General features: G+C 40.8%; 1 protein-coding gene across 1 annotated transcript; it reads left to right on the top strand.

Moving 5' to 3' along the window:
• The first annotated feature begins 6,161 nt into the window (after positions 1–6,161).
• Positions 6,162–11,355, top strand: LOC119915774 (transmembrane protein 238-like). The gene is made up of 2 exons (XM_038735503.1): positions 6,162–6,966; positions 9,818–11,355. Exon 1 carries the CDS (start codon positions 6,394–6,396, stop codon positions 6,955–6,957), a length of 564 nt encoding a protein of 187 aa, XP_038591431.1. The 5' UTR covers positions 6,162–6,393; the 3' UTR covers positions 6,958–6,966; positions 9,818–11,355.
• Positions 11,356–12,061: the final 706 nt, after the last annotated feature.

Here is a 12,061-nt window from a genome sequence, read left to right as displayed (position 1 = left end):
ATGCACAGAGAGCAGGAAAAACAGGGGGACAGCAGGGGATGAGATCCAGTTTGAATTTAAAAGGCTTCAAAGGGAGAATATTCTGGCCAGACTAAACTTGAACAAGAGTTTAGGATTAAACCAAGTTCAGTTAAGATTAGTTAAATTTTGTTTTGGGTTAGGGACATGAGTTTGTTGGTGTGGTTATTTATGTAGCAATGAAGCCAGTGGGTTGGCTTTGAGACCAGTTAATGAGTGTAAATGACTCAGATGTCCTTGCGTGTGTAGCAAAACAAAAGTGTGTGTTCACATGTATGTGTTGCTGTGTCTGTGTGTGAGGCAGCATAAATAGCAGCTCGGTCTCTCCATACTGAGCCCCTCAGGGATAAACAGGTAGAAATACACTCTATCAGTTTAAATGCAGCCCTCCAATTTCCACCAGTGGGGAAAAGATACCATCGCTGATTTGAAACCCGGCTTCATCGACTCCACATCCCTCACTTGTGGCTAAGGCAGTGTAAACATTTAATGAAATGACTGTGTTTAATCCCGCAAGTTCTTTAAAAGTTTACACCGCCAACAGGTGATAGAAGCAGAAACGAAGCGTGCTTGATGGAGGAGAAGAATCAGGAAAGAGAGAGTAGATGAGAGGACAGAAGAGGCTGTAATAGGGAGCTGGGTGCCGTTTGGGAGGCTGGATGGGTGGCTGGGGTGGGGGGTTGACTGTTTAATCGCTCACAGACGCCCATGCGTGTCGAGACTGCCAATCCTCTGGGAAATCAGGGCCCAGGAAGCCGTCAGGCTCCCTGGAAAGATCCCCATTTCTAAGCGCAGAGATCTGACATTTTGAAATGTGAGGCAGCCAAACCACCTGCCACATCCAAAGGTTTGATACGAGGCTCTGATGAGATAGACAGGGATGGGAAATGGGTCTCATTTGTTAAATTTTTAGATCTCATTGCCCCCTGCTCCTCCTCCTTTCTCCCTCTTTCTCTCTGTCTTTCTCTCCAGATTCATCATCATTGAGCCACAACTTTCGGAAGTGTCTGGGTATCTCTGTAATGAGAACAACCCCCTAGATATTATTGATCTATGTCCTCAATTACCTTCCAACTCTCAATTATTTAATACAGTTCCAGCTCCTTTACTTCCAGAAGTTGTTCAAAGAGAAGAGAAGAAGGTTTAACTCTCCAATCATGCCTCTTCCTGGCACAGATAAAGTGTATCTGTACTACATGTCTTTTCTGATTGATTCTGCACTATAATGCAAAGTCTAGGGTCTTGGTTTTTATTCTGAAGTTATACAACGCTTGCAAGGTGACCGGGTCTCTGCGGTTCATAATGTCTCTGCAGCTTTCTTCCACTGTGTCCTTAAAAGCAAACGTACATTGCATCGCCTGTGGAACAATTTGTATTATTATCCAGTTTTGCAGAGTCTATGTGACAAAAAGCAGGGCTCAGATTATGATATGTGGTTATAATAAAAAGAAAATGTGGGCAGGAGTGATGTGAGTTGAGTAGCTGCCAAATGCCAGAGAGCAGAAAGAAAAAACAGTAGTGAAACAGTATCGTAATCAACCAGACTTTATCAGCCTACTTGACTTTATTGAAATCCCTTGCATGCTAAAGACAAACTACCTGAACTTTGCATGCTCAGTAATGGCCCTGCAGCACCAGCTTCTCTTACTAAGCAGCCAATCAAAATAAATGTTACACCCCAAAGAGGAGGGTGAGTGAGCTCCTCTTCACTGAGCTTTTATTGGAGGAGTGGAGACAAACAAGTTTGGGGTGTTTTAAGTGCAAATTAGGGATCATTTTTGAAGAATTTGATTTAGCTTGTTTTCATCCTTTTCAACTACCCTGGGGTCTGGTATATCATATTGCAACTCAAAGTAGTCTTTTTAGTGCTTGCTCTTTAATATCAAATGTTTAATGTGTATTGATCTGACTCACATCCACATGTAATTTAAAACCTACTCTTTCAGATGTTTCCTGTTTCCTGAGAATCCTCACAAAAACTGTACATGTAAAAGAAAATAGACCCACTGACTGATTTGGCAAAGATAAATACTTTTTACAAATGAAAATCCCCCAAAGGAGAGACAAAGATACATTTTTGCATTTGATTAGTCAAACAAACTGCCGCAATCAACAACAAAATGTCTAAAAACTCAGATGTGATTTGTTAGGAATACTTATTAAGCTGCACTTTTTATATTGACAATGACCAAATGTGAAATGGGTTGCTTGTAATGAAGAGCGATTATCACATGACTCAACAATTGTACATGCTATGGAGACAGTTAGCTTCTTTTAGCTAATTTCTTTGGTTTAAGGGCTGTTCAGTCTCCCTACTCTCATCGCTTGTTTCCGGTCACAGCAGATTGTTTTTTTAGTGTTAAACCTCTTATAAACCTGCTTGACAGTGCACCTATCTGCTCAGCAAAACAGCAAACAGACAAAGCTAGCAACTAGCTGGTGAACACACTGGATCATTTAGCAGCTAAAGAACCAGATATCTAGTTGGTAGACAAAAGAAAAGCTTAAAGGAGAGTGAATATTGGACATACATTTATCAGGTTGCCAATGAATGCTGATATTGCTCTGTCTGCCTTAACAACTTGAAAAGGTGATATAATGTCTATCTTGTGTTTTTAGTTTGTTCCTGAACGTGGCCTCAACAATAAATGAATGCAGCTTTAAGTGAAAATGTAAATTAAATGTAAATTAAATCCACTATGTGCAGGATTTGAACATTTCCAGCTGTGGCAGCAGCCGTATCAAGGAAGTCACTGGAGTAGACAGTTATCCTCCCCTGGGCTGAACAGCACATACACTGCTCCAGTCTTCGCTGAGATAGTTTTTTTGACAAACAAAATTTGTTTAAAAAATGCTACAATCACATAAAGATTCTATGCGTAGTGGCTTTAACTGAAAATATTATTACTTTATTAAGCTGCCTATTTACACATCCACCAAACACAAAGCAGCATTTATTAGCAGCCATTATTTGGAGCCTTATTCCTGGCCACCTGGCGAGTGCAAGTCCAATATTCACTTTTGTTTAGCTTTGTTTTGGAAATCTGTCTGGCACTGCAAATAAGATTAAAGAGAGGACTGCTGGCCTTAAACCCAAAACAATTAGCTAAAAGAACAGCAGAATCGGGTAATCATTTTCTGCGGGTTTTAGAGCAACACATTTCACACATTCATTTGATCTTTTGTTAATAGAAAGATATTGAAAAAAAAAAGCTTAACACCAAGTGGAGAGACACTTGGTGTGTGTGTGTCTAACTTCTCATGTAATGACAATAGTTAAAGGCAAATGTGTGGGTAATATTAATCACCATGCAGACTAATAATTGCAGCAGTGTCAACTTGTTCTGTCAGACTGGATAGGTCTGATGGAGTTTGATCGGAAAAGAATCTGTTACCATTAAACCTGAGGTGGCAGCATCGCTGCATTGCAGTGTATCAGTGAAGAGTTAGAACTTTAACCTGAGGGACACACACTACTGACTTAAAAGTAACACGCTGCTACTGCTGCTGTGTGTGTGTGTGTGTGTGTGTGTGTGTGTGTGTGCGTGCGCGCCCGTATGTCCATATGTCCATAAATGTATGTCCATATCTATGTGAGTGTCTGTGGGAGGATAATGGAGTTTAGATAAACCTAATGAGACATATTTTCTCAAAGTGAAACTATTTAAAAACTGCTTTAAATCCATTTGACAAGGGTAAATTAAGAATGTTGCTTTTCCAGATCTTTACTTCTGTATCGCTGGTTAAGCAATGCAGGCTGGTTCAGTTGTGTTCCAAAGATGACTGGCGCCCTCTAGCAGCCAAAGTAATGTGCACAGATAATGTGTGGGCCCATCAAAAGATTAACTCTACATGTGCTGTAGTCAGAATTAGTCACTCTCACAGTTAAACACACAGAAGGCCTGTTTAGCAGGTTAGCTTTGGATTTGGTTTATTATTGTAGTTGTAGTACAAATCTTCTGCCTTTGCTGGCTGTGAGGAACACACAGTAATCACACCCCCCCCTTTCACTCCTATTTTCTTGTCATTTTCGGCAGCAGATGCCTTGCATATGGCAGGGAAATCACTTTGAGCCATGAAGGACTTCACTGAAGGAAATCCATGTAATCTGCCGCGTCTTCCAGTTAATCACGGGGCTTAATAAGTCATGAAATCATTCGTAGTGTGACTTGGTTGCAATTTCAATAAGGTATAGGGGTCATTGAGCTGGGCTGCAGGAGGCTGCTGGGAAAATTCAGTGTCTCATACAGACATCCTAAAGTGCGTAGAGTATTGCTGCCTTCAAGTTGGAAATTCAATGGATTTCAAAATAACCACAGTCATGCCAGAAAAACGGTGAAACACAACCAAAGAAAATTACCCCTGGCTTGTGTGACATTTCATACAAGCATATTAGGATTAGTTTAGATTAATGTTTGCATGTCAAAACACATTTTTTCCATCATTACACTTCATTATCTCAGTAGCTGGAGATACTTACAAAGCCTCTTCAGCCGAGTAAATTGAAAATGACTCATTCCTACTGTGTGTGTTTCATTTTGTTAACTCCTTGTCTCGCTTTAAAGCTGGGTTAGGCAACGTTGGAGAAACCAGCAAGAGCAAGCTAGATTTTGAAAACATCCAAGAGAAATAAATTCCACCCCCTCCCATCAGGCCTCCCTCCAAAGCCGCTCCCATATGTTCATGCGCAATGAGTGTACGGGCAGAGTGCGTGTGGGCAGGCAGGTAGGCAGGTAGACAAGCTGGCCTTATTACAGTCCCCCAGAGCATTTGATATATTGATTGCTGTCGGGATGTAAAGAGAATTTCGACAAATATAACAGAATATATTTCTGAAATACATTGCCTGCCCCAGCCTTAAGGTGCCCCACATTTGTTAGAATAATTGAATGTAATAATTTAAACAGTATCTGGTGCAGTATATCTTCTCCTCATGAAATAATAGTCATTTTTTCTTCTCAAAACAACAAAGATATGAGTACTACTTCTGTTTAGTTATTTACAGTCAACACAACTAAATCACTTACAAGCAGGCTATAATGCTGCACTCATGTTCAGGTAGGGGTATGAGTGCTGACGTGTCATTGGAGGAAGATGGATGGAGGTACATGTCATTGTTAAAACTTGAAGTTGTTAATATATTTAGATTGTTAGGACCTTATATTTACAATATTCTTACAAGTAATCCAAACATGGACTGCAGCAGGAATGACTGACTACTGCAGGGTGACAGTAAAAGCTATGAAAGTGATTAAGTGCTATTGTTTAAAACTGCAGTTCAGTTCACTGCAGTGCGCTCATCGCTCGTCACTCCTCACTGGTTCAGTCCCCAGACCAGCACAATAAATGTGGGGAAACTGAAAGAGTAGGCTCGCCCCTCCTTCATTACCACCACTGATGTGGCTTTCAGCAAGGCCCTTAACCCCTTCCTGCTCCTGGTGAAGCTGCTCAGTGGCCAGCGTGTCAGACTGCTGCAGCTTCCAGGTGTGAATGTGTGTAACTTTGTAAGTGTGAACAGGGCATTCCTTTAAAAGAGAGCCCGGGTCTCAGTGAAACTCCCTGAATGAATAATGCTTGTGGACAGCTTTCTTCAGAGACACTTCTGATTTCACACCGTTCAAACTTGAAACAACATGTCAAAACATTGTGACTATAGCTGTTGGGTTTATTCCTTTTGCACACCTAAAATACCTGCACTTAGTAGGGGATGTATCAATGGTTGTGTTTGCTGCAATGACGTTTTACATTTTACAACAGGTAAAAGTTCACTGAACAAAGGTCAGTTCACCTTTTCTCACATATTCTAGTGGAACTATACATAGGGCGGTGGCCATCACTGAGAACATCATGTCATCTGTTATTATTCTGGCACATTGGGGGCTTTTAATATCTTTGGAGAATTGCATGTTGTATTGTTAAAAATGTTTTAAGGTATTTCTAGATTCAGAATATAATCAAATTTGACCAGCCATCAAAATGCAATAAAAAAAAATGATTCAGTATTTCTACACCATTTTATTGTGGAGAAGGCTTTAAAACAGCATTTAGAAAATAAGAGAAAATAAAACAATAACAATTTATTTATCTGTCCGTAATTTCACAAATTACAAACAAATGGAAGTTAACTGGAAAGAGTTATGTTCCTAATCGGGTACTGATTATAAGAAAACGTTTTAGTTAGAAGTTAGCTGTGTTGAGTTTATGAGCCTAATTTCCAGGTGAAGCCCCTGTGAGCGCACTGGATACAGTGACGTGGAATAAGGGCGGGGCCTGTGCACAGGTGAGTGCCGCACATTACAGGTGGGGAAATGTGCGTCCTGATAACCAAGTTAAAGTGTTCAGCGCCGTTATTCGGGCTCTCACCTCTCCTCCGGCATGGCCCCCAGCAGCGTGGGGAAATGCGCGCTGTTGTTCTTCCTCGCTGTTGTTTTTGATGTATCTGGTTTGGTTGTACTTCTCGTCGGGATTTTCGGCAACCTGAACTTGGACGGCCGCTTCTACGGGGATTTCCTCGTCTACACGGGCTCGATCATTATTTCACTCAGTTTGGTGTGGTGGGTTTTGTGGTACACGGGCAACGTCCAGCTGTACGAGGAGGACAGGCCGGGCTCTCTGGACATCACTTTTACGCACTGGGCCAGAAAGCTGTCCGAGAGGCTCTCCATAGGCGGCATGAGAGCTCTGGAAGCCGGAGAGGGGAAGAAGAAGAGCGTGGGGAATGGGAAGGAGATAAACGGGACTCTGGGTGCTGTTTCGCCGTGTCGGATTATGTGGGAAAACAGCTGCAGCAGTGGAGCCAAGTCGGGTTACGACAACAGAGGCTTTGATGAAGGGACCAAGTGCGCATCTCCAGTTGACAAAAACGTGGAGATGGGGGCGTTGAGGTGCTCAGACGTGGCTCTGCAGGCAGCGGAGACCAAGGCAGAGAGACTTCTCTGACATGAGCTGGTGCGTATTTCACTCCTCACCATCGCCTAACCCAGGTCCACCCCAACATCCTCCCTAGAGTCAGCTTGCTTGAGACTTTGAAAACCCGTTTCCCCAAACCACGTCAATCTTCTGACACAATAACCTGTTGTAGTCTTTAAAAGTTAAAGCAAGCATCTAAAAAAAACGTATGATCCTGTAAAAGTCTGGGTCTCTGGACCCAACAATAATAATTGAAAGTCATAAATATTCAGCACAGTGACCTGCTTTCACCCTTCCCGTCAGTCAGCTGGTGTTTTGCTTGTCATTAGCTGCTCGCTGCCACAGCTGTAACTCTTCCATCATTACTGTTCTTGGCATCCTTGTTGTATAGTAAGTTGGCATGGCAGCCCCCCGCACCCCCACCTCAGTCATAATTATTTATTATTATTTTCAGTTCTCCGCTGACACCAACAGTGAAGCCGGTCGTGAGGAATGGGCACAACACATCTCCCCCTGCGCACTCTGCTCTGCTCATGAATATCTGTAATAATCCCCCCCCCCACCCGGCTGCTGTGAAAAGATCTTCAGTGGCCCGTGGCAGCTTTTAATTAATGAGCCTGACCATTTCTGCTCACCTTCACAGTTCTGCATTATTTTAGCCGTCACTTCGCTTGTAACCGGGTGGCAAGCCAGACACCCTTTGGGCCAAAAGGCGCAATTGCATTTTAATGGAACTCAGCAGTGCTTATTGATCCAGTGGAATGGAGTGCAGTAGGTAGGTTTCAGCCACCAAATGCTGGGATCATATATAAGTCTGCTTCATGCAAACTCCTTCCATCCACTAGTTCCCGGTATTTAGCTTTTTATGGGCCCTTCCCTGATTATGCAACCAGGATAATGATCTTGAGATATGGAATTGTGTGAAATAGTGTGGTCAAGAACAAACGTTGCGTACTGAACAATGAGGGTGGTTCTTCACCTGTAACTTCACTGTGTTAAATGTCAGATAAGGAAGCAGGGAGAGCAGGGCTGTTAGCTACAGCTGCGGCCTCTTAGGTCATGTCCCTTGTTGTTGTTGTTTTTTTATTAATTTGGGAGTCTTTGCATTCTCACATTCTGTTAAAATGCTTTATCAATTGTGATGAAGGAGTCTTCATCCACCAGAAATATATCCAGGCAGTGTAGAGATTTGAAACAGCATTTAGACCATCAAGTAAAATAATTTACATAATTGAACAGTAAAATGAATGACTAAATTAAAAAAATAGCATTAAACAATTGATCAATTCTATACGTTCTAACAGTATATATCTACTATATACTAATCTTTATAGGCAATACTGTTACAACACTGTTAGAATACAAGAAATTAACACACAATGGTAATTTTATACTTGTCAAAAATGAGACAATTTGTGCACCACAAATATCAGATGATATTGTATGGTGGGAGAAAGTGTGCACCAACACCAAACTCAAAAAAAATTCTAGTCTTTTGTCTGCAGTGCTGATTTATTTATTTATTTTTTTTGTTTACTTAATTCTGCCATTTTCTATTGTGAACACGCTAGAGTCCGGCTTAGAATGAGCTATGTATGGAACTGGGACACAGTTAATGTTTCACAGGCAAAAAAAATAAAAACTTTAGGAGGGTTAGTGGCACTGGGAATTTTTTTTTTTTTTTCAAAATCCTAAGGATAACAGCAGCACATAACGTTAACAGGTTTTATCACTGGACGTTTCTCCAATAAACACAGGCCTACACCTAAGGACAACATTGCTATTGGAGCAGACTTCGGCTTCTCTACATTATGAGTCATAAAGTGAGATGTTTATCAGTCAGAATTTACAGTGCTCCGCTCAGGTCTATAGCAAACAAGAATTTCCCATTCCCTGTGTGCATTCAGTGATGCCAGTAACAGTGTGGGATCATCTGATCAGGCTCAGGTTTAAGTGATGATTTTTGTTTCAGTCACCCATACAGTTTCTGTAAACACCAATCCACCCGTGTGGCTTTGGCGGATAAAATCTTAACAGCACTTGACAAGAATGAATCTGTTTGTATCATACTTGTAGATCCTTCAAAAGCTTTTAATTGACTAAAGGGTGGAAATATGGTTTACAGAAAACAATTTGTTAGGACACTGGATTCCCATTTTTTGGATGTTATTCCTACTTCTTTTCATGTGCTAAATATAGTTTCTCTCATAATGTTTCCAATGACGAGAGCTGAAACAATGAATGCGTATTTGCTGCTTTTCTTTGTCCTTTGATATATCACCTTTAGGAAATTGTGATGGACATTTTGTAAACCCAAACCCTGGCTCTCTCACACTCTTGATTAAAGACGCTAACTCTGGTTTATCTGCTCATGTAGAATGGTTCAAACTCAACATATTGTTGCTAAAATTTTGCCCAGAATGTTTGTTGATGAGAACTTGAGCTGGAGAGAACACGTTGGTTATGAAAAGTCTATTGGTATATTAAGGAAAGCGAGTTATTTTGTATACAAGCGATGTCTTTAAACCCTTTATTATTCTTTATGGATTCTTACTTCTCATGCTGCAACATAGTAGGGGCGAGTATATTTTTCAAAAAGCCAAAAATGTCCTCCTGCAAATACTTTTAAAAGATTTATAACCCATTCAAAGTGTTGCACCCAGCTGGTTCCTTTATCTCAGGAAAGTCAACTTTTTAAAATGTATGTTATGTGACCCAAATACATCTTCTCCAGCATCCCAAGTTCCACAGAGCATATTTAAGGAATACTTTGTGTTTTAAATTGTGGTTTCCCCTCCCCTCACATTTATTTCCATTATAATTTTTAATGTCTTTTGTTGATTTCAACCTGTACAGATATATAAATTCATTTCTCACCTCTTCTTTACAGGTGACAGGCAGCTTTCCTGGTGCTGAAGGGGATGGTCCATGCTGCTTTCCAAAATCTCCAGCAGACTGAGAAAGTTGAGCTTCTGAACTAAAGTCACTTTTTTTATTTTTTAATGGGAAAGACTATTTCTTAATCAGGGGAAGCTCTGCATCCGGTAAGCGGATGGGCTGTGCACAGACGAAGAAAAGGTTTTTAACTTGTAAATAGAACATTTCTATTTTTATGTGCTGATTTTCTGGCAGATATAACTCATTTTTTTGGGAATAAAGTTTACATGTAATTGGATGTATTTCAGTGTATTTAATTTCTGCATACAGGTGACTGAACACAACGCCCATGAGTTGCACAACTGACAGCTTTTCTTATCTTCTCTTCCTTGTCTCGGTCCGACCTTTATTGTTTAACAACTTTTATAAGCCACACATGAAACAGATTTTTCTCTCATGGTCACTTTTTAAATATTACTTTTTGAAGGGGGTACACAGCACTCTAGGTGTTCTCCCAGTATTTTATTCCAAATCATCAGAGCCAGAAGTACGAGGCCAGTATTTCTAGCTATTCCATATCCACCTGTGGGCCTTAGATAAGGCCTGGATCTGTGGATGCTGGAATGGAACATGTTTATGAAATGAGGCCACATCCAGCGACAGAGCTGCAAAATCTCTTGTCATCATTAAGGAAACATATTTCTCCTCTGTCAGACGGTGTAATGAGAAAAAAATGTGGGACGTAGATACAGAAAGGAATGTGACCTGAGAATTTAAACTCTTCCTTCTCATCAGTCTCACCTCAGACTCACAGGCGGCACTGAGAAGAAGCATTTCATATGAATTTATTTCACTCTGAACATTTTTCATGTCCTACAGATAAACTGTTAAGGCTGTGAATAATTTCAAAGACTGTAAAAGAGAAGTCAGCTACTCCTATCATGGATTATAGAAACTTTCTTGGCCGCTGCCTGCTGTTTTTCTTCGTCGCCGTCCTCCTGGATGCAGCAGGCCTTATTCTCTTCTTCATCGGGGTCTTCACTCCCCTCAGCTACTGGGATTTCTTCGTCTTCTCAGGGCCCCTCTTAATGTTCTTCAGCCTGGTGTTCTGGATCTTCTGGTACATCGGAAACCTGGAGGTGCCAATGGAGGAGCTGCTAAAATGAGGTTAATGGCGTCTTCATTTGCAGCACAAAGCAGTTTTCTACCAACTGGTGCAGGAAATAAAACCCAAAGCTACAGCTACATCTTCATATTTAAAGTTTTGGACAATCAAGACACGTCGGGAAGAGAAGGATTTCCCCATAACAAAGCTGTAGGGTGAAAATTCTCAGCTTCTGCTCGATCTCATGGGTGGATGTTTGTAAATTTCCACCCAATTCACCACCCAAAAATGTAAGACTTTACTCTGAAAGGGAGTTTACAAGAAAGTTGTTAAATTATAAAATGACTAAAAATGTGTTAAGACACATGGCAATAAAAAAACTGTACATTAAAATTAGTTATATTGTTTATTAATTATTCAGTGCAATTAAACCCTCTTTGTTGTCATCTTGCATCTCCCTGTGGTCATTCTGCGTCTCTTTCTAGATGTTTTGCATCTCTTTGTAGTCTGGTGCATCTATTTGCAGTTGTGTTTCGTCTCTTTGTGGACGTTATGTCCTTTTGTGGTTATGTTGCGTCTCTGACTCTAGTACAAGCGTCACCAGGGGTCAACAATCGGAGAAGTGAGGGGTCTTTTTATATTGATTGGCTTCAAAAGCTATAGTTCCCGATCAGTCTCTATGGTGATTTACCTGTTGTGAAATCTGAGTATTAATCTGAGCTCAACCCATTCAGCAGAAACCAGTTAAACTGGGTCCATTAGCAACTGGGGCAGGGAGTGCTCTCGTTTTACAAGATTGTGTTTTCCCCGTCTACAAAGCATCATAACAACATTAAAAAAATGGCAGAATTGAACTTTTGGAAGCTGTTTGTACAGATTTAGTAGTGATACGTGCTCTCTTGTGACACAAATTGTTTCTGTGTTCACAAGGAACACAACCTATTCACAGCCTAGCTGACATTTAAGATGGACACCAGGATAACCAGCCTTAACAACAAAGGCCAGAAGAACAGAGCCTCGAGACAAACAAAGAGACAAAGAAGAAAATCATTTTCTCAAAAAAGCATTTTCATTTTTTTGGATTTCCTAATACACATTATTCAGGTTACATGTTTGATTTAACAAAACAATGGATTTCAAAATGAAGGTGGA

The sequence above is a fragment of the Micropterus salmoides genome, unplaced genomic scaffold, assembly GCF_014851395.1.
Source record: "Micropterus salmoides isolate LMB-PRFRI ecotype aquatic unplaced genomic scaffold, ASM1485139v1 Ms_hic_scaffold_21, whole genome shotgun sequence".
Classification (NCBI taxonomy): Eukaryota; Metazoa; Chordata; class Actinopteri; order Centrarchiformes; family Centrarchidae; genus Micropterus; species Micropterus salmoides.
The sequence above is the reverse complement of the archived record's forward strand: the minus strand, read 5'-3'. Positions and strand labels throughout refer to the sequence as shown.